Source organism: Scyliorhinus torazame, chromosome 9 (genome assembly GCF_047496885.1).
Source record: "Scyliorhinus torazame isolate Kashiwa2021f chromosome 9, sScyTor2.1, whole genome shotgun sequence".
In the NCBI taxonomy this organism is placed as follows: domain Eukaryota; kingdom Metazoa; phylum Chordata; class Chondrichthyes; order Carcharhiniformes; family Scyliorhinidae; genus Scyliorhinus; species Scyliorhinus torazame.
This window is the reverse complement of record NC_092715.1, coordinates 142,529,107-142,552,321: the sequence shown is the minus strand read 5'-3', so window position 1 is coordinate 142,552,321 and position 23,215 is coordinate 142,529,107. Positions and strand designations below refer to the sequence as shown.

General features: G+C 49.8%; 1 protein-coding gene across 2 annotated transcripts in view; it reads left to right on the top strand.

The window, feature by feature from the left end:
* LOC140429503 (aldehyde dehydrogenase 1A1-like) overlaps positions 1–23,215 on the top strand; it is a 259,226-nt gene that overhangs the window by 54,226 nt on the left and 181,785 nt on the right. For both annotated transcript variants that reach the window (XM_072516586.1, XM_072516585.1), the window contains one exon: positions 4,614–4,743. In XM_072516586.1, the coding sequence (XP_072372687.1) occupies positions 4,614–4,743 (130 nt within the window). The remainder of the gene's footprint in view (positions 1–4,613; positions 4,744–23,215) is intronic.

The following is a 23,215-nucleotide window of genomic DNA, read 5'->3' as shown; positions in this document are numbered from 1 at the left end:
TCCTCTAGTGAGTTGTTTAATTTTCCATCACCATCATTCACGGCTGGATGTGGCAGGACTGCAGAGCTTAGATCTGATGCGTTGGTTGTGGAATCGCTTAGCTCTGTCTATTACTTGCTGCTCATGCTGTTTCTCACACAAGTAGTGAAGTTGTAGCTTTACCAGGTTGACACCTCATTTTTCGGAATGCCTGGAGTTGTTCCTGGCACATTCTCCTGCACTCTTCATTCAACCGTTCGACCCCCTGTGAGAGTGAGAGGAACCAGGAACCAGAAAAGTGGCAAAGATTCAATGAGAAATCAAAAAAAGGAAAAGGATTCAGTGAGATGGACCAGAAAAGGGACCGAGGATTCAGTGAGGAACCATAAAAGAGGTGAGGATTCAGCGAGAGGAAACAGAAAAGGGATGAGAATTCATTGAGGAACCAGAAAAGGGGCAGGGATTTCTGAGATGGACCAGAAAATGGTCAAGGATTTAATGAGACTTGAGCAGCCAATGATGTCACTGTGGTACATCTGTCGGTTGCGAGATTTGTGGATAGTACATTTAGAAATGTGGTCACCCCGCAGCTTAAGAGTAGGCAGGAAGAATGTTTGGTACGAATGACAAAGGCAGAAAGAGGAATGTGGTCCTGCAGTCAGAATTTAGAATTTAGTAAGCAGGACCTCAAAAGTAGTAATCTGTGGGTTACTCCCAGTACCACGTGCAAGTGAGTATAGAAATAGGAAAATAGGTGGATAAAGCAGATGAATACATAGCTGAACAGATGTTGTGGGGGGGCGGGGGGGGGCTTTAGATTATTGGGAAATTGGGGCCAGCTCCAGTGTATTAATCTTACTCTGGAGTGTTCATTGTCCTGTTCCATAATCAGCCTAAACCTTGTGGTACAATGTTCACTGACCCCTAAATGTTCTCCTACTGTCATTTGATTGACTGGCCGACAGCATTCCCAAGAACCAGCTCTAGCAGTGCATCCTTCCTCGTTTGATTGGAAACATGTTGATGTTAGCACTGTTGCTTCACAGAGGCAGGGTCCCAAGTTCGATTCTTGCTTGGGTAGCTGTCTCTGCAGAGTCTGCACATTCTCCCCATATCTGCGTGGGTTTCCTCCGGGTGCTCCGGTTTCCTCCCACAAGTCCCAAAAGACGTGCTGTTAGATGAATTGGACATTCCAAATTCTCCCCCTGTGTACCCGAACAGGCGCCGGAGTGTGACGACTAGGCTTTTCACAATAACTTCTATGTAGTGTTAGTGTAAGCCTACTTGTGACAATAATAATGATTATTATTATTAGAAAATCCGGCTGAACACACTCAAGGAACTATTGCCCCTCTCTGCCCTTTACACTACCACTATCCCAGTCTATATACAGATAATTAAAGTCTTCCATTATAATTACTCTATTATATTATGAAAATTTTGTTCCTTTATATCCTTCCCACTAGTTGGTAGCCTCTAGACTACAGCAAGCAATGTAATTACACATTTTCTGTTCCTTAGCTCCAACCAAGTCCTTGACCTCTGTGGGAAATCATCCTTCTCCAGTACTGCAATACTTTCCTTAATAAATACCACACCTCCCACCCAACATCACCACCCTTTACTTCCTTTCCTATATTTCCTGAATACCTGTCCAGGAATATTTAACATCCAGTCCTGACCTTCTTTGAGCCACAACATCATATTTTCAGATGTAAATTTGCACCTGTAACTCAACAATTTTATTTAGCACAAACCACGCATTCACATACATGCGTAGAACCCTGATTTAGACTTTATTACTTTCTCACTTACTCTGACCCCACCTGTTAATTATTCCTTATTCTACAGCTAACCATCTCTCCCATCATTCTGTGCACTTTGACATTCCTCTCTGATATGTTTCTTGGTCCTCACATCCCTGCCAAGTTAGTTTAAACCAGCCCCAATAGCACTAGCCAAATGACCCACAAGGAATTCAGTGCAGGCTCTATTTCGGTGTAACTTGTTAAGCTTGTACAGGTCCCATCTTCCCCAGAGGGGGAAAGCTAACTCAGTGGCGTAAGAACTGTTCTGGAATTAATTGGCACGAAAAATGACAGCTGAGCAATGGGTAGCCCATTGGTTAGCAAAGGTAGCTTGCAAATAAGAGATAGCTTAGGCACACTCAAAGTATAGTCCCTCAAAATGGAAAGGTTGGGTAATCAAATCCAGACCTCCTGGTTGACAAAAGGGTTAGAATTTAAGATAAAGAAGAAAAAGTGTGCTTATGACAGATGTCAGGTGGAAAATATATTTACGAACCAGGCTGAATACTGAAGGTTCAAAAGAGAATTAGAGAGGCAAAAAAGAGAGTAGGAAGAGAGACTGGCAGTCAACATAAAAGAGAATTCTAAAGTGTACTCTAGGCACATAAATAGTAAAGGATGGTAAAAGGAGTAATAGGGCCAATTAGGGACCAAAAAAGGAATTTATGGAGGCAGAGGTCACAGCTGAAGTATTAAATGAATACTTAGGATCTGTCTTTACCAGGCCACAGTGAAAGAGGAGATGATTCAGACACTATAAGAGTTTATAATTGATAAGGAGCAGTTATTGGATAGGCTGTCTATAAGTGGATAAGGCACCAAGACTGGATGAGATGTATCCAAATGTTATCTGTAAAGTTCAGACACTTCGACCAGTTTATTTTTCAAACATTTTATCCAGGTCCCCTTATCTGCGAGATGAACAAAGGACAAACATAAGTTAACAATTCAACCCAAGTTTATTTAAAGCACAATAAAACAGTTATCCCCCCACATTATCCAAACTAGAATATGCCCAAGATTCTTAATACTAACTGTGCCGATGAACTGGTCGAGCTGCAGGTCCAATCCTCTGAGTCCCGGTCGTCTCAAGGCCTTCATCCGTGAAGGTGAATCTCGCACGCTACTTCCATCTGTCCTCTGGTCCGCCGTTGAGTCTTCTCTGCTGCCTCTGTGTCAAGTCTTCGCTGGGGAGGGTCTCTGGATGTCCCCTTCGTGCCCTTCCAGAAGCTTCTCCAGCCCTCAGCCAATCAGGTGACTGGGCAGCAGTTGCAACATGCAATGGAGTTGCCAATTGCAACTCTGCAGGACACCAGGAACTTCCCCCCAGATGTCCATCCTCAGGTGCATTGTCTGCACGTAACCTTATCCCATATAAGGTTGTATAAGTGCCAGAAAGTCTGGCTTCATCTGGGAAATTCACAACAATTGATCCAGCTGAATGCAGCCGATTACATTCCGATGTCCTGTTAAGCCCAGACTTGCCCCAGCTGTCTGGCTTTGTCCAGTATTTTTGAGTTTGGCTGTTTGACTTATTACTAAAATTTGACTTATTAATAAAGTCACTGATGATAATTTTTCAGTCTTACGAATGTTCAGGGTTGGTGCAAGAGGAATGGAGAATTACAAACGTTACACCCTTGTTCAAAAAAGTGTGCAAAGCTAAACCCAGCAAATACAGGCCAGTGAGTTGAACTCCAACGGTGAAAAAACTTCGAGAAGCAATAAGTCAGGAGAAAATTAATATTCGCATGGACAAATGTGGGCTAATATAAAAAAGGCAAGCATGGATTGGATCTGTGTAGACTCGATGGGCTGAATGGCCTCCTTGTGCACTGTAGGGATTTTATGATTAAGACTCATGACCAAAACCTTAGTCAAGGAGATAGGTTTTAAGGAGTTCCTCAAAGGAGGAAAGAGAGGCAGGATTGTTCAGGAAGAAATTATAAGCATAACTGAAATTATGCCAGCCATTGGTAGAACAATTTAAATTGGGGATGTTGAGCAGGCCAGAATTGGAGGTGTGCAGATATCACAGAGATAGTAGGAATGGAGGAGACGAGTTAGGGAGGAGCAAGGCCGTGGAGGGATTTTAAAACAAGGATGGGAATTTGTGCCTTGGGCATTTACTAAATTCAATGCACTATATAAACACAAGTTGGTGTTGTTGTTGAGTTTGTGGAATGGAGGAAGAGTTGGAGATTTGCGCTCCCTCCAACTCACACTCACCTCATTCCTGAGGAAAGCTACTGTACAAATACATTGTGATTCTCAAAGGTCATGGGGCAGCTCCAGAAAATGTATTTGCCATCTGTATTGTTGGCGTCCAGACAATACTCTGTTGCTCTCCATTCTCCCCATCCGCCTCCACTTCCTGTTTACTGCAGTACCTTCAATTAATTAACAGGAGGACTTAAATGGCAAGAAAAGATGGAATAGTGTTGTCCTAATTATTTACCGAGGGTTACTGACACCAGTTTCATTGCAGCTTTTATTGTTACCTTAATATTAATGAGAAGAAATTCCACATTTCTCAACTATTTTGATCTGACACTCAAAGGGCTCAGGTCTTGTGATGTGATTATCACAAAATAATGTGTGACATGATTCACGGAATGTTAAGATTACACTAAAGGTCATTGTAATAGGTTATTTAATAAAAGTCGTTACACCGTTTGTATGTTTAGATATTCTTTAATTAAGATGAATTTTTAACTCTTCAATTATTGGAGAAGGCTGCTGGCCCTCTTGGAAGGTTAGAGTTGATTTAACTGTTGTTCATTAGGACTAATATCACTGACTGGCAAATTTTTCTTTTTATTTAAGACAATAGAATCTATTGACTCTGGAAAACTCTTCCTTCATGCATACTTTGTTGACTTAGATGGTTCAATTAAAACCCTGCGTTACTATGCTGGCTGGGCTGACAAAATCCAAGGACGCACCATCCCTGTGGGTAAGGTTTTATTTATGTTCATTAATCATGTTAAATTAATGTTCTCATCTATCCTTGAAATAAACACTGTGGGAATTTTCTAATAATGTAAGAATGTTTTCACGCAGTGTTTATTTTTAGCCAAATTATTCTAATCTCAAGCATTTCAGAACCAGAAACAAAATTATCTTGTCTGTTACTCCCAGTACAGGTTTAAATTTCACTAATCCTTGAACAGCTGTGTTAGAAAGAAAAGATATTTAGTTATATTCATAGACAGTTCTAAGAAAATTATTAACAAGCTGTTTCCAAAAATGCACATTTACCTAAGGTAATTAATTCATAGTTTAGCATTTTTGATTTGGGCTACTTTTCTTCCCATCTAATCTGCTGTAGACAGTTGTTTTCTTGTAAATGCATGGATCCATGTGCACTACTTCCTGTGGAAGTAATCTTTCTTCATATGTGAGCATCATTAGTAGAACTGTTCGCTTTGAGGGTCATCACAGTGGAATCCAATTTTGCATTGCTAAAATTACGGTCAAACGCACTTTTCAGCGTAGATGATTTGGATACTGTGCCACCCACAATTCCAGAAATTGTTGTGGCCCCCATTAACCTGACTGCTGAGATTATTTAGAGAACAGAAACCAGGACTATCCTTTTGGTGATCTATTGGCAATAACAGAGTTATCAGTGACTAGTGTGAAAAATAGGTTTTCAATTCTATTGTAGCTTCAGCAGTTTATTTTTGGATCCCTTCCTATATGGAGGAGGAGCGGTGTGGATCCCTTACTATATGGAGGAACATTGAATCTCTCGCAGTATGGATCCACAAACAAGCAGTTGTCTCAGAATAGGAGGTCTCCATGGCAGAGTTTAGCATCTAACTTACAAGCTACTTGGAGTTACATGTACAGTGCTGTCGTTGCAATGGTTAACAGTATACTTCCACTTTCTTTGGCTCCAAGATATTTAATGTTTCTGTAATTTTAGGCTTGACGATCAATTATATTCAATAATTTGTCACATTAATGTAACTATGTTACTCAGGGGTGCAGTAAATTCAACTGAATTCTGGCAACGGAGTGAGAATTGCTCAAGTCCTTCAGTCCCATGTTAGTTGCAGTATACTATAACTGCTGCAAACAAAGCTTTTTAATAACTCCAAGGCAATTTGTTCCCCAAATACTTCTTAACCTTATTTTTAAACTGTTTAATGTTGGCAAAGAGCCAACTAACCCACTGGCATTTTACAAATAGTAAAATTTCAGCAAACTCGGTTGAACACTGTTCTAAACTGGTATCAATCCAAATTGGTACTTGTAGTATGACAGTACCATTAAAACAGTCAACTGGCATTACAACCTGATGAAATAAAATGTTTCCTCCCATTGCCAGAAGGAGACTTTGCAAAATATATGTTGCAGAAGAATCTGAAAATTTCCAGGGCCAAAAGGCAGAAAAAAGAAAGCACACCTAAATTAAGCATCAAATATAATTTAACTAGTAAATATATGCTTTCAACCTTTCAAATAATTTCTCATACCTGAAATGAAACTACAGAATATTTCCAGCGCTGATTTGAATTGAAAATAAATTAACTCAGTCAGACCTGTAGAGACTCAAGCTAAGTAAATTACTTCCTGTTATTAATAACAGCTTTATTCTTTGTTCAAAGATTACATTGGCAAAGAAAATTAAAATTTAGCACAAAATAGGCAGATAACTGTTGGAAAGACTATTTCTAACAGTACTGTGAGAAATTCTAAGCGCTCCTCCACTGTACAGTGAATAATCCACACTGCTCCTCCACTGTACAGTGAGGGATCCACACTGCTCCTCCACTTTACAGTGAGGGATCCACACTGCTCCTCCACTGTACAGTGAGGGGTCCACACTGGTCTCCACTGTACCGTGAGGGATCCACACTGTTCCTCCACTGTACAGTGAGGGATCCACACTACTCCTCCACTGTACAGTGAGGGATCCACACTGCTCCACCAATGTACAGTGAGGGATCCGCACTGCCCCTTCACTTTACAGTGTGGGATCTACACTGCTCCCCCAATGTACAGGGAGGGATCCATACTGCTCCTCCACTGTACAGTGAGGTATCCACACTGCTCCCCCAATGTACAGTGAGGGATCCACACTGCTCCTCCACTGTACAGTGAGGTATCCACATTGCTCCTCCACTGTACAGTGAGGGATCCACACTGCTCCTCCACTGTATAGTGAGGAACCCACACTGCTCCACCTCCATTCAACGAAGGGTCCACACTGCCACTCCTCAAGACAGTGAGGAATCCACACTGCTCCTCCTCTGTACAGTGAGGGATCTACACTGCCCCCCCCCCAATGTACAGGGAGGGGTCCACACTGTCCCTCCTCCATACAGTGAGGTTTCCACACTACTCCACTTTGCAGTGAGGGGTCCACACTGCCCCTTCTCAATACAGTGAGGGAACCACACTGCCCCTCCTCCTCAATACAGTGAGGGATCCACACTGCTCCTTCTGAATACAGTGCGGGAACCACACTGCCCCTCCTCAATACAGTGAGGGATCCAAACTGCTCCGCCTCCATACAGTGAGGGAACCACACTGCCCCTCCTCCTCAATACAGTGAGGGTACCACACTGCCCCTACTCCTCAATACAGTGACGGATCCACACTGCTCCTTCTCAATACAGGGAGGGATCCACACTGCTCTTCCTCAATACAGTGAGGGATTCACCCTGCTCCTCCTCAATACAGTGAGGGACCCACCCTGCTCCTCCTCAATACAGTGAGGGATCCACACTGCTCCTCCTCAATACAGTGAGCGATCCACCCTGCTCCTCCTCAATACAGTGAGCGATCCACACTGCTCATCCTCAATACAGTGAGGGATCCACACTGCTCCTCCTCAATACAGTGAGGGATCCACACTGCCCCTCCTCCTCAATACAGTGAGGGATCCACACTGCTCCTTCTCAATACAGTGAGGGATCCACACTGCTCATCCTCTATACAGAGAGGGATTCACCCTGCTCCTCCTCGATACAGTGAGGGATCCACCCTGCTCCTCCTCAATACAGTGAGGGATCCACACTGCTCCTCCTCAATACAGTGAGCGATCCACACTGCTCCTCCTCAATACAGTGAGCGATCCATCCTGCTCCTCCTCAATACAGTGAGGGGTCCACACTGTTCCTCCTCAATACAGTGAGGGATCCACCCTGCTCCTCCTCAATACAGTGAGGGATTCACCCTTCTCCTCCTCAATACAGTGAGGGATCCACACTGCTCCTCCTCAATACAGTGAGGGATCCACCCTGCTCCTCCTCAATACAGTGAGGGATCCACACTGCTCCTCCTCAATATAGTGAGGGATTCACCCTGCTGCTCCTCAATGCAGTGAGGGATCCACACTGCGCCTCCTCAATACAGTGAGGGATCCACACTGCTCCTCCTCAATACAGTGAGGGATCCACACTGCTCCTCCTCAATACAGTGAGGGATCCACCCTGCTCCTCCACACTACAGTGAGGGATCCACACTGCTCCTCCTCAATACAGTGAGGGATCCACCCTGCTCCTCCTCAATACAGTGAGGGATCCACACTGCTCCCCCTCAATACAGTGAGGGATCCACCCTGCTCATCCTCAATACAGTGAGGGATCCACACTGCTCCCCCTCAATACAGTGAGGGATCCACCCTGCTCCTCCTCAAAACAGTGAGGGATTCACACTGCTCCTCCTCAATACAGTGAGGGATCCACACTGCTCCTCCTCAATATAGTGAGGGATCCACCCTGCTCCTCCTCAATACAGTGAGGGATTCACCCTGCTCCTCCTCAATACAGTCAGGGATCCACACTGCTCCTCCTCAATACAGTAAGGGATCCATCCTGCTCCTCCTCAATATAGTGAGGGATCCACCCTGCTCCTCCTCAATACAGTGAGGGATCCACCCTTCTCCTCCTCAATACAGTGAGGGATCCACCCTGCTCCTCCTCAATACAGTGAGGGATCCACCCTGCTCCTCCTCAATACAGTGAGGGATCCACACTGCTCCTCCTCAATACAGTGAGGGATTCACCCTGCTGCTCCTCAATACAGTGAAGGATCCACACTGCTCCTCCTCAATACAGTGAGGGATCCACCCTGCTCCTCCTCAATACAGTGAGGGATCCACACTGCTCCTCCTCAATACAGTGAGGGAACCACCCTGCTCCTCCTCACTACAGTGAGGGATCCACACTGCTCCTCCTCAATACAGTGAGGGATCCACCCTGCTCCTCCTCAATACAGTGAGGGATCCACACTGCTCCTCCTCAATACAGTGAGGGATCCACCCTGCTTCTCCTCAATACAGTGAGTGATCCACCCTGCTCCTCCTCAATACAGTGAGGGTTACACACTGTTCCTCCTCAATACAGTGGGTGATCCACACTGCTCCTCCTCAATACAGTGAGAAATCCACACTGCTCCTCCTCAATACAGTGAGGGGTCACACTGCTCCTCCTCAATACAGTGAGGGATCCACACTGCTCCTGCTCAATACAGTGAGGGGTCACACTGCTCCTCCTCAATGCAGTGAGGGGTCACACTGCTCCTCCTCAATACAGTGAGGGATCCACCCTGCTCCTCCTCAATACAGTGAGGGATCCACACTGCTCCTCCTCAATACAGTGAGGGTTCCACACTGTTCCTCCTCAATACAGTGAGTGATCCACACTGCTCCTCCTCAATACAGTGAGAAATCCACACTGCTCCTCCCCAATACAGTGAGGGGTCACACTGCTCCTCCTCAATACAGTGAGGGATCCACACTGCTCCTGCTCAATACAGTGAGGGGTCACACTGCTCCTCCTCAATACAGTGAGGGGTCACACTGCTCCTCCTCAATACAGTGAGGGATCCACCCTGCTCCCCCTCAATACAGTGAGGGATCCACACTGCCCCTCCTCAATACAGTGAGGGATCCACCCTGCTCCTCCTCAATACAGTGAGTGATCCACACTGCTCCTCCTCAATACAGTGAGAAATCCACACTGCTCCTCCCCAATACAGTGAGGGGTCACCCTGCTCCTCCTCAATACAGTGAGGGATCCACACTGCTCCTCCTCAATACAGTGAGGGATTCACCCTGCTGCTCCTCAATACAGTGAAGGATCCACACTGCTCCTCCTCAATACAGTGAGGGATCCACCCTGCTCCTCCTCAATACAGTGAGGGATCCACACTGCTCCTCCTCAATACAGTGAGGGAACCACCCTGCTCCTCCTCACTACAGTGAGGGATCCACACCGCTCCTCCTCAATACAGTGAGGGATCCACCCTGCTCCTCCTCAATACAGTGAGGGATCCACACTGCTCCTCCTCAATACAGTGAGGGATCCACCCTGCTTCTCCTCAATACAGTGAGTGATCCACCCTGCTCCTCCTCAATACAGTGAGGGTTACACACTGTTCCTCCTCAATACAGTGGGTGATCCACACTGCTCCTCCTCAATACAGTGAGAAATCCACACTGCTCCTCCTCAATACAGTGAGGGGTCACACTGCTCCTCCTCAATACAGTGAGGGATCCACACTGCTCCTGCTCAATACAGTGAGGGGTCACACTGCTCCTCCTCAATGCAGTGAGGGGTCACACTGCTCCTCCTCAATACAGTGAGGGATCCACCCTGCTCCTCCTCAATACAGTGAGGGATCCACACTGCTCCTCCTCAATACAGTGAGGGTTCCACACTGTTCCTCCTCAATACAGTGAGTGATCCACACTGCTCCTCCTCAATACAGTGAGAAATCCACACTGCTCCTCCCCAATACAGTGAGGGGTCACACTGCTCCTCCTCAATACAGTGAGGGATCCACACTGCTCCTGCTCAATACAGTGAGGGGTCACACTGCTCCTCCTCAATACAGTGAGGGGTCACACTGCTCCTCCTCAATACAGTGAGGGATCCACCCTGCTCCCCCTCAATACAGTGAGGGATCCACACTGCCCCTCCTCAATACAGTGAGGGATCCACCCTGCTCCTCCTCAATACAGTGAGTGATCCACACTGCTCCTCCTCAATACAGTGAGGGATCCACCCTTCTGCTCCTCAATACAGTGAGGGATCCACACTGCTCCTCCTCAATACAGTGAGGGATCCACACTGCTCCTCCTCAATACAGTGAGGGATCCACCCTGCTTCTCCTCAATACAGTGAGTGATCCACACTGCTCCTCCTCAATACAGTGAGGGATCCACCGTGCTCCTCCTCAATACAGTGAGTGATTCATCCTGCTCCTCCTCATTACAGTGAGGATTCACACTGCTCCTCCTCAATACAGTGAGGGATCCACACTGCTCCTCCTCAATACAGTGAGGGATCCACACTGCTCCTCCTCAATACAGTGAGGGATCCACACTGCTCCTCCTCAATACAGTGAGGGATCCACACTGCTCCTCCTCAATACAGTGAGGGATCCACCCTGCTCCTCCTCAATACAGTGAGGGATCCACACTGCTCCTCCTCAATACAGTGAGGGATCCACACTGCTCCTCCTCAATACAGTGAGGGATCCACACTGCTCCTCCTCAATGCAGTGAGGGATCCACACTGCTCCTCCTCAATACAGTGAGTGATCCACACTGCTCCTCCTCAATACAGTGAGGGATCCACCGTGCTCCTCCTCAATACAGTGAGTGATTCATCCTGCTCCTCCTCATTACAGTGAGGATTCACACTGCTCCTCCTCAATACAGTGAGGGATCCACACTGCTCCTCCTCAATACAGTGAGGGATCCACACTGCTCCTCCTCAATACAGTGAGGGATCCACACTGCTCCTCCTCAATACAGTGAGGGATCCACACTGCTCCTCCTCAATACAGTGAGGGATCCACCCTGCTCCTCCTCAATACAGTGAGGGATCCACACTGCTCCTCCTCAATACAGTGAGGGATCCACACTGCTCCTCCTCAATACAGTGAGGGATCCACACTGCTCCTCCTCAATGCAGTGAGGGATCCACACTGCTCCTCCTCAATACAGTGAGGGATCCACCCTGCTCCTCCTCAATACAGTGAGGGATCCACACTGCTCCTCCTCAATACAGTGAGGGATGCACACTGCTCCTCCTCAATACAGTGAGGGATTCACCCTGCTTCTCCTCAATACAGTGAGTGATCCACACTGCTCCTCCTCAATACAGTGAGGGATCCACCGTGCTCCTCCTCAATACAGTGAGTGATTCATCCTGCTCCTCCTCAATACAGTGAGGATTCACACTGCTCCTCCTCAATACAGTGAGGGATCCACACTGCTCCTCCTCAATACAGTGAGGGATCCACACTGCTCCTCCTCAATACAGTGAGGGATCCACACTGCTCCTCCTCAACACAGTGAGGGATCCACACTGCTCCTCCTCAATACAGTGAGGGATTCACATCGCTGCTCATCCTTAATACAGTGAGGGATCCACACTGCTCCTCCTCAATACAGTGAGGGATCCACACTGCTCCTCCTCAATACAGTGAGGGATTCACATCGCTGCTCCTCCTCAATACAGTGAGGGATCCACACTGCTCCTCCTCAATACAGTGAGGGATCCACACTGCTCCTCCTCAATACAGTGAGGGATCCACACTGCTCCTCCTCAATACAGTGAGGGGTCCACACTGCTCCTCCTCAATACAGTGAGTGATCCACACTGCTCCTCCTCAATACAGTGAGAAATCCACACTGCTCCTCCTCAATAAAGTGGGGGATCCACACTGCTCCTCCCCAATACAGTGAGGGGTCACACTGCTCCTCCTCAATACAGTGAGGGATCCACACTGCTCCTGCTCAATACAGTGAGGGGTCACACTGCTCCTCCTCAATACAGTGAGGGGTCACACTGCTCCTCCTCAATACAGTGAGGGATCCACCCTGCTCCTCCTCAATACAGTGAGGGATCCACACTGCTCCTCCTCAATACAGTGAGGGATCCACCCTGCTCCTCCTCAATACAGTGAGGGATCCACACTGCTCCTCCTCAATACAGTGAGGGATCCACCCTTCTCCTCCTCAATACAGTGAGGGATCCACACTGCTCCTCCTCAATACAGCGAGGGATGCACACTGCTCCTCCTCAATACAGTGGGAGATCCACCCTGCTTCTCCTCAATACAGTGAGTGATCCACACTGCTCCTCCTCAATACAGTGAGGGATCCACCGTGCTCCTCCTCAATACAGTGAGTGATTCATCCTGCTCCTCCTCAATACAGTGAGGATTCACACTGCTCCTCCTCAATACAGTGAGGGATCCACACTGCTCCTCCTCAATACAGTGAGGGATCCACACTGCTCCTCCTCAATACAGTGAGGGATCCACACTGCTCCTCCTCAATACAGTGAGGGATCCACACTGCTCCTCCTCAATACAGTGAGGGATCCACACTGCTCCTCCTCAATACAGTGAGGGATCCACCCTGCTCCTCCTCAATACAGTGAGGGATCCACACTGCTCCTCCTCAATACAGTGAGGGATCCACACTGCCCCTCCTCCTCAATACAGTGAGGGATCCACACTGCTCCTCCTCAATACAGTGAGGGATCCACACTGCTCCTCCTCAATACAGTGAGGGATCCACACTGCTCCTCCGCAATACAGTGAGGGATCCACACTGCTCCTCCTCAATACAGTGAGGGATCCACACTGCTCCTCCTCAATACAGTGAGGGATCCACCCTGCTCCTCCTCAATACAGTGAGGGATCCACACTGCTCCTCCTCAATACAGTGAGGGATCCACACTGCCCCTCCTCCTCAATACAGTGAGGGATCCACACTGCTCCTCCTCAATACAGTGAGGGATGCACACTGCTCCTCCTCAATACAGTGAGGGATTCACCCTGCTTCTCCTCAATACAGTGAGTGATCCACACTGCTCCTCCTCAATACAGTGAGGGATCCACCGTGCTCCTCCTCAATACAGTGAGTGATTCATCCTGCTCCTCGTCAATATAGTGAGGATTCACACTGCTCCTCCTCAATACAGTGAGGGATCCACACTGCTCCTCCTCAATACAGTGAGGGATCCACACTGCTCCTCCTCAATACACTGAGGGATCCACACTGCTCCTCCTCAACACAGTGAGGGATCCACACTGCTCCTCTTCAATACAGTGAGGGATTCACATCGCTGCTCATCCTTAATACAGTGAGGGATCCACACTGCTCCTCCTCAAATCAGTGAGGGATCCACACTGCTCCTCCTCAATACAGTGAGGGATTCACATCGCTGCTCCTCCTCAATACAGTGAGGGATCCACACTGCTCCTCCTCAATACAGTAAGGGATCCATCCTGCTCCTCCTCAATATAGTGAGGGATCCACCCTGCTCCTCCTCAATACAGTGAGGGATCCACCCTTCTCCTCCTGAATACAATGAGGGATCCACCCTGCTCCTCCTCAATACAGTGAGGGATCCACCCTGCTCCTCCTCAATACAGTGAGGGATCCACACTGCTCCTCCTCAATACAGTGAGGGATTCACCCTGCTGCTCCTCAATACAGTGAAGGATCCACACTGCTCCTCCTCAATACAGTGAGGGATCCACCCTGCTCCTCCTCAATACAGTGAGGGATCCACACTGCTCCTCCTCAATACAGTGAGGGAACCACCCTGCTCCTCCTCACTACAGTGAGGGATCCACACTGCTCCTCCTCAATACAGTGAGGGATCCACCCTGCTCCTCCTCAATACAGTGAGGGATCCACACTGCTCCTCCTCAATACAGTGAGGGATCCACCCTGCTTCTCCTCAATACAGTGAGTGATCCACCCTGCTCCTCCTCAATACAGTGAGGGTTCCACACTGTTCCTCCTCAATACAGTGGGTGATCCACACTGCTCCTCCTCAATACAGTGAGAAATCCACACTGCTCCTCCTCAATACAGTGAGGGGTCACACTGCTCCTCCTTAATACAGTGAGGGATCCACACTGCTCCTGCTCAATACAGTGAGGGGTCACACTGCTCCTCCTCAATGCAGTGAGGGGTCACACTGCTCCTCCTCAATACAGTGAGGGATCCACCCTGCTCCTCCTCAATACAGTGAGGGATCCACACTGCTCCTCCTCAATACAGTGAGGGTTCCACACTGTTCCTCCTCAATACAGTGAGTGATCCACACTGCTCCTCCTCAATACAGTGAGAAATCCACACTGCTCCTCCCCAATACAGTGAGGGGTCACACTGCTCCTCCTCAATACAGTGAGGGATCCACACTGCTCCTGCTCAATACAGTGAGGGGTCACACTGCTCCTCCTCAATACAGTGAGGGGTCACACTGCTCCTCCTCAATACAGTGAGGGATCCACCCTGCTCCCCCTCAATACAGTGAGGGATCCACACCGCTCCTCCTCAATACAGTGAGGGATCCACCCTGCTCCTCCTCAATACAGTGAGTGATCCACACTGCTCCTCCTCAATACAGTGAGGGATCCACCCTTCTCCTCCTCAATACAGTGAGGGATCCACACTGCTCCTCCTCAATACAGTGAGGGATCCACACTGCTCCTCCTCAATACAGTGAGGGATCCACCCTGCTTCTCCTCAATACAGTGAGTGATCCACACTGCTCCTCCTCAATACAGTGAGGGATCCACCGTGCTCCTCCTCAATACAGTGAGTGATTCATCCTGCTCCTCCTCATTACAGTGAGGATTCACACTGCTCCTCCTCAATACAGTGAGGGATCCACACTGCTCCTCCTCACTACAGTGAGGGATCCACACTGCTCCTCCTCAATACAGTGAGGGATCCACACTGCTCCTCCTCAATACAGTGAGGGATCCACACTGCTCCTCCTCAATACAGTGAGGGATCCACACTGCTCCTCCTCAACACAGTGAGGGATCCACACTGCTCCTCCTCAATACAGTGAGGGATTCACATCGCTGCTCATCCTTAATACAGTGAGGGATCCACACTGCTCCTCCTCAATACAGTGAGGGATCCACACTGCTCGTCCTCAATACAGTGAGGGATTCACATCGCTGCTCCTCCTCAATACAGTGAGGGATCCACACTGCTCCTCCTCAATACAGTGAGGGATCCACACTACTCCTCCTCAATACAGTGAGGGGTCACACTGCTCCTCCTCAATACAGTGAGGGATCCACCCTGCTCCTCCTCAATACAGTGAGGGATCCACACTGCTCCTCCTCAATACAGTGAGGGATCCACCCTGCTCCTCCTCAATACAGTGAGGGATCCACACTGCTCCTCCTCAATACAGTGAGGGATGCACACTGCTTCTCCTCAATACAGTGAGTGATCCACACTGCTCCTCCTCAATACAGTGAGGGATCCACCGTGCTCCTCCTCAATACAGTGAGTGATTCATCCTGCTCCTCCTCAATACAGTGAGGATTCGCACTGCTCCTCCTCAATACAGTGAGGGATCCACACTGCTCCTCCTCAATACAGTGAGGGATCCACACTGCTCCTCCTCAATACAGTGAGGGATCCACACTGCTCCTCCTCAATACAGTGAGGGATCCACACTGCTCCTCCTCAATACAGTGAGGGATCCACACTGCTCCTCCTCAATACAGTGAGGGATCCACCCTGCTCCTCCTCAATACAGTGAGGGATCCACACTGCTCCTCCTCAATACAGTGAGGGATCCACACTGCCCCTCCTCCTCAATACAGTGAGGGATCCACACTGCTCCTCCTCAATACAGTGAGGGATCCACACTGCTCCTCCTCAATACAGTGAGGGATCCACACTGCTCCTCCTCAATACAGTGAGGGATCCACACTGCTCCTCCTCAATACAGTGAGGGATCCACACTGCTCCTCCTCAATACAGTGAGGGATCCACCCTGCTCCTCCTCAATACAGTGAGGGATCCACACTGATCCTCCTCAATACAGTGAGGGATCCACACTGCCCCTCCTCCTCAATACAGTGAGGGATCCACACTGCTCCTCCTCAATACAGTGAGGGATGCACACAGCTCCTCCTCAATACAGTGAGGGATTCACCCTGCTTCTCCTCAATACAGTGAGTGATCTACACTGCTCCTCCTCAATACAGTGAGGGATCCACCGTGCTCCTCCTCAATACAGTGAGTGATTCATCCTGCTCCTCGTCAATATAGTGAGGATTCACACTGCTCCTCCTCAATACAGTGAGGGATCCACACTGCTCCTCCTCAATACAGTGAGGGATCCACACTGCTCCTCCTCAATACAGTGAGGGATCCACACTGCTCCTCCTCAACACAGTGAGGGATCCACACTGCTCCTCTTCAATACAGTGAGGGATTCACATCGCTGCTCATCCTTAATACAGTGAGGGATCCACACTGCTCCTCCTCAAATCAGTGAGGGATCCACACTGCTCCTCCTCAATACAGTGAGGGATTCACTTCGCTGCTCCTCCTCAATACAGTGAGGGATCCACACTGTTCCTGCTCAATACAGTGAGGGATCCACACTGCTCCTCCTCAATACAGTGAGGGGTCCACACTGCTCCTCCTCAATACAGTGAGGGATCCACCCTGCTCCTCCTCAATACAGTGAGGGATCCACACTGCTCCTCCTCAATACAGTGAGGGATCCACCCTTCTCCTCCTCAATACAGTGAGGGATCCACACTGCTCCTCCTCAATACAGTGAGGGATGCACACTGCTCCTCCTCAATACAGTGAGGGATCCACCCTGCTTCTCCTCAATACAGTGAGTGATCCACACTGCTCCTCCTCAATACAGTGAGGGATCCACCGTGCTCCTCGTCAATACAGTGAGTGATTCATCCTGCTCCTCCTCAATACAGTGAGGATTCACACTGCTCCTCCTCAATACAGTGAGGGATCCACACTGCTCCTCCTCAATACAGTGAGGGATCGATCCTTCTCCTCAATACAGCGAGGGATCCACACTGCTCCTCCTCAATACAGTGAGGGATCCACCCTGCTCCTCCTCAATACCGTGAGGGACCCACCCTGCACCTCCTCAAAACAGTGAGGGATCCGCACTGCTCCTCCTCAATACAGTGTGGGATCCACTCTTCTCCTCCTCAATACAGTGAGGCATTCACCCTGTTCCTCCTCAATACAGTGAGGGATCCAACCTGCTCCTCCTCAATACCGTGAGGGACCCACCCTGCACCTCCTCAATACAGTGAGGGATCCACACTGCTCTTCCTCAATACAGTGATGGATCCACACTGCTCCTCCTCAATACAGTGAGGTATCCCCCCTGCTCCTCCTCAATACAGTGAGGGACCCACCCTGCACGTCCTCAATACAGTGAGGGATCCACCCTGCTCTTCCTCAATACAGTGAGGGATCCACACTGCTCCTCCGAAATACAGTGAAGGATCCACCCTGCTCCTCCTCAATACAGTGAGCGATCCACACTGCTCCTCCTCAATACAGTGAGGGATCCACCCTGCTCCTCCTCAATACAGTGAGGGATCCACCCTGCTCCTCCTCAATACAGTGAGCGATCCACACTGCTCCTCCTCAATACAGTGAGGGATCCACACTGCTCCTCCTCAATACAGTGAGGGATTCACCCTGCTCCTCCTCAATACAGTGAGGGATCCACCCTGCTCCTCCTCAATACCGTGAGGGACCCACCCTGCACCTCCTCAATACAGTGAGGGATCCACTCTTCTCCTCCTCAATACAGTGAGGCATTCACCCTGTTCCTCCTCAATACAGTGAGGGATCCAACCTGCTCCTCCTCAATACCGTGAGGGACCCACCCTGCACCTCCTCAATACAGTGAGGGATCCACACTGCTCTTCCTCAATACAGTGAGGGATCCACACTGCTCCTCCTCAATACAGTGAGGGATCCACCCTGCTCCTCCTCAATACAGTGAGGGACCCACCCTGCACATCCTCAATACATGAGTGATCCACCCTGCTCTTCCTCAATACAGTGAGGGATCCACCCTGCTCTTCCTCAATACAGTGAGGGATCCACCCTGCTCTTCCTCAATACAGTGAGGGATCCACACTGCTCCTCCTAAATACAATGAAGGATCCACCCTGCTCTTCCTCAATACAGTGAGGGATCCACCCTGCACATCCTCAATACAGTGAGGGATCCACCCTGCTCCTCCTCAATACAGTGAGCGATCCACACTGCTCCTCCTAAATACAGTGAGGGATCCACCCTGCTCCTCCTCAATACAGTCAGGGATCCACCCTGCTCCTCCTCAATACAGTGAGCGATCCACACTGCTCCTCCTCAATACAGTGAGGGATTCACCCTGCTCCTCCTCAATACAGTGAGGGACCCACCCTGCTCCTCCTCAATACCGTGAGGGACCCACCCTGCACCTCCGCAATACAGTGAGGCATCCACCCTGCTCTTCCTCAATACAGTGAGGGATCCACACTGCTCCTCCTCAATACAGTGAGGGATCCACCCTGCTCCTCCTCAATACAGTGAGGGACCCACCCTGCACGTCCTCAATACAGTGAGGGATCCACCCTGCTCGTCCTCAATACAGTGAGGGATCCACACTGCTCCTCCTCAATACAGTGAGGGATCCACACTGCTCCTCCTCAATACAGTGAGGGATCCACACTGCTCCTCCTCAATACAGTGAGGGATCCACACTGCTCCTCCTCAATACAGTGAGGGATCCACACGGCTCCTCCTCAATACAGTGAGGGATCCACACTGCTCCTCCTCAATACAGTGAGGGATCCACACTGCTCCTCCTCAATACAGTGAGGGATCCACCCTGCTCCTCCTCAATACAGTGAGGGATCCACACTGCTCCTCCTCAATACAGTGAGGGATCCACACTGCCCCTCCTCCTCAATACAGTGAGGGATCCACACTGCTCCTCCTCAATACAGTGAGGGATCCACACTGCTCCTCCTCAATACAGTGAGGGATCCACACTGCTCCTCCTCAATACAGTGAGAGATCCACACTGCTCCTCCTCAATACAGCGAGGGATCCACACTGCTCCTCCTCAATACAGTGAGGGATCCACCCTGCTCCTCCTCAATACAGTGAGGGATCCACACTGCTCCTCCTCAATACAGTGAGGGATCCACACTGCCCCTCCTCCTCAATACAGTGAGGGATCCACACTGCTCCTCCTCAATACAGTGAGGGATGCACACTGCTCCTCCTCAATACAGTGAGGGATTCACCCTGCTTCTCCTCAATACAGTGAGGGATCCCCCCTGCTCCTCCTCAATACAGTGAGGGACCCACCCTGCACGTCCTCAATACAGTGAGGGATCCACCCTGCTCTTCCTCAATACAGTGAGGGATCCACACTGCTCCTCCTAAATACAGTGAAGGATCCACCCTGCTCCTCCTCAATACAGTGAGCGATCCACACTGCTCCTCCTCAATACAGTGAGGGATCCACCCTGCTCCTCCTCAATACAGTGAGGGATCCACCCTGCTCCTCCTCAATACCGTGAGGGACCCACCCTGCACCTCCTCAATACAGTGAGGGATCCACTCTTCTCCTCCTCAATACAGTGAGGCATTCACCCTGTTCCTCCTCAATACAGTGAGGGATCCAACCTGCTCCTCCTCAATACCGTGAGGGACCCACCCTGCACCTCCTCAATACAGTGAGGGATCCACACTGCTCTTCCTCAATACAGTGAGGGATCCACACTGCTCCTCCTCAATACAGTGAGGGATCCACCCTGCTTCTCCTCAATACAGTGAGGGACCCACCCTGCACATCCTCAATACAGTGAGGGATCCACCCTGCTCTTCCTCTATACAGTGAGGGATCCACACTGCTCCTCCTAAATACAGTGAAGGATCCACCCTGCTCCTCCTCAATACAGTGAGCGATCCACACTGCTCCTCCTAAATACAGTGAGGGATCCACCCTGCTCCTCCTCAATACAGTGAGGGATCCACCCTGCTCCTCCTCAATACCGTGAGGGACCCAACCTGCACCTCCTCAATACAGTGAGGGATCCACTCTTCTCCTCCTCAATACAGTGAGGCATTCACCCTGTTCCTCCTCAATACAGTGAGGGATCCAACCTGCTCCTCCTCAATACCGTGAGGGACCCACCCTGCACCTCCTCAATACAGTGAGGGATCCACACTGCTCTTCCTCAATACAGTGAGGGATCCACACTGCTCCTCCTCAATACAGTGATGGATCCACCCTGCTCCTCCTCAATACAGTGAGGGACCCACCCTGCACATCCTCAATACAGTGAGGGATCCACCCTGCTCTTCCTCTATACAGTGAGGGATCCACACTGCTCCTCCTAAATACAGTGAAGGATCCACCCTGCTCCTCCTCAATACAGTGAGCGATCCACACTGCTCCTCCTAAATACAGTGAGGGATCCACCCTGCTCCTCCTCAATACAGTCAGGGATCCACCCTGCTCCTCCTCAATACAGTGAGCGATCCACACTGCTCCTCCTCAATACAGTGAGGGATCCACACCGCTCCGCCTCAATACAGTGAGGGATTCACCCTGCTCCTCCTCAATACAGTGAGGGATCCACCCTGCTCCTCCTCAATACCGTGAGGGACCCACCCTGCACCTCCGCAATACAGTGAGGCATCCACCCTGCTCTTCCTCAATACAGTGAGGGATACACACTGCTCCTCCTCAATACAGTGAGGGATCCACCCTGCTCCTCCACAATACAGTGAGGGACCCACCCTGCACGTCCACAATACAGTGAGGGATCCACCCTGCTCTTCCTCAATACAGTGAAGGATCCACACTGCTCCTCCTCAATACAGTGAGGGATCCACCCTGCTCCTCCTCAATACAGTGAGCGATCCACACTGCTCCTCCTCAATACAGTGAGGGGTCACACTGCTCCTCCTCAACACCGTGAGTAATCCGCACTGCTACTCCTCAATACAGTGAGGGATCCACACTGCTCCTCCTCAATACAGTGAGGGGTCACACTACTCCTCCTCAATACAGTGAGGGATCCACACTGCTGCTCCTCAATACAGTGAGGGATCGACACTGCTCCTCCTAAATACAGTGAAGGATCCACCCTGCTCCTCCTCAATACAGTGAGCGATCCACACTGCTCCTCCTCAATACAGTGAGGGATCCACCCTGCTCCTCCTCAATACAGTGAGGGATCCACCCTGCTCCTCCTCAATACAGTGAGCGATCCACACTGCTCCTCCTCAATACAGTGAGGGATCCACACTGCTCCTCCTCAATACAGTGAGGGATTCACCCTGCTCCTCCTCAATACAGTGTGGGATCCACCCTGCTCCTCCTCAATACCATGAGGGACCCACCCTGCACCTCCTCAATCCAGTGAGGGATCCACACTGCTCTTCCTCAATACAGTGAGGGATCCACACTGCTCCTCCTCAATACAGTGAGGGATCCACCCTGCTCCTCCGCAATACAGTGAGGGACCCACCCTGCACATCCTCAATACAGTGAGGGATCCACCCTGCTCTTCCTCAATACAGTGAGGATTCCACACTGCTCCTCCTAAATACAGTGAAGGATCCACCCTGCTCCTCCTCAATACAGTGAGCGATCCACACTGCTCCTCCTCAATACAGTGAGGGATCCACCCTGCTCCTCCTCAATACAGTGAGGGATCCACCCTGCTCCTCCTCAATACAGTGAGCGATCCAAACTGCTCCTCCTCAATACAGTGAGGGATCCACACTGCTCCTCCTCAATACAGTGAGGGATTCACCTTGCTCCTCCTCAATACAGTGAGGGATCCACCCTGCGCCTCCTCAATACAGTGAGGGATCCACCCTGCTCCTCCTCAATACAGTGAGGGACCCACCCTGCACCTCCTCAATACAGTGAGGCATCCACCCTGCTCTTCCTCAATACAGTGAGGGATCCACACTGCTCCTCCTCAATACAGTGAGGGATCCACCCTGCTCCTCCTCAATACAGTGAGGGACCCACCCTGCACGTCCTCAATACAGTGAGGGATCCACCCTGCTCTTCCTCAATACAGTGAGGGACCCACCCTGCACGTCCTCAATACAGTGAGGGATCCACCCTGCTCTTCCTCAATACAGTGAGGGATCCACACTGCTCCTCCTCAATACAGTGAGGGATCCACCCTGCTCCTCCTCAATACAGTGAGCGATCCACACTGCTCCTCCTCAATACAGTGAGGGGTCACACTGCTCCTCCTCAACACCGTGAGTAATCCGCACTGCTACTCCTCAATACAGTGAGGGATCCACACTGCTCCTCCTCAATACAGTGAGGGGTCACACTGCTCCTCCTCAATACAGTGAGGGATCCACACTGCTCCTCCTCAATACAGTGAGGGATTCACCCTGCTCCTCCTCAATACTGTGAGGGGTCACACTGCTCCTCCTCAATACAGTGAGGGATCCACACTGCTCCTCCTCAATACAGTGATGGATTCACCCTGCTCCTCCTCAATACAGCGAGGGATCCAGACTGCTCCTCATCAATACAGTGAGGGGTCACACTGCTCCTCCTCCATACAGCGAGGGATCCACACTGCTC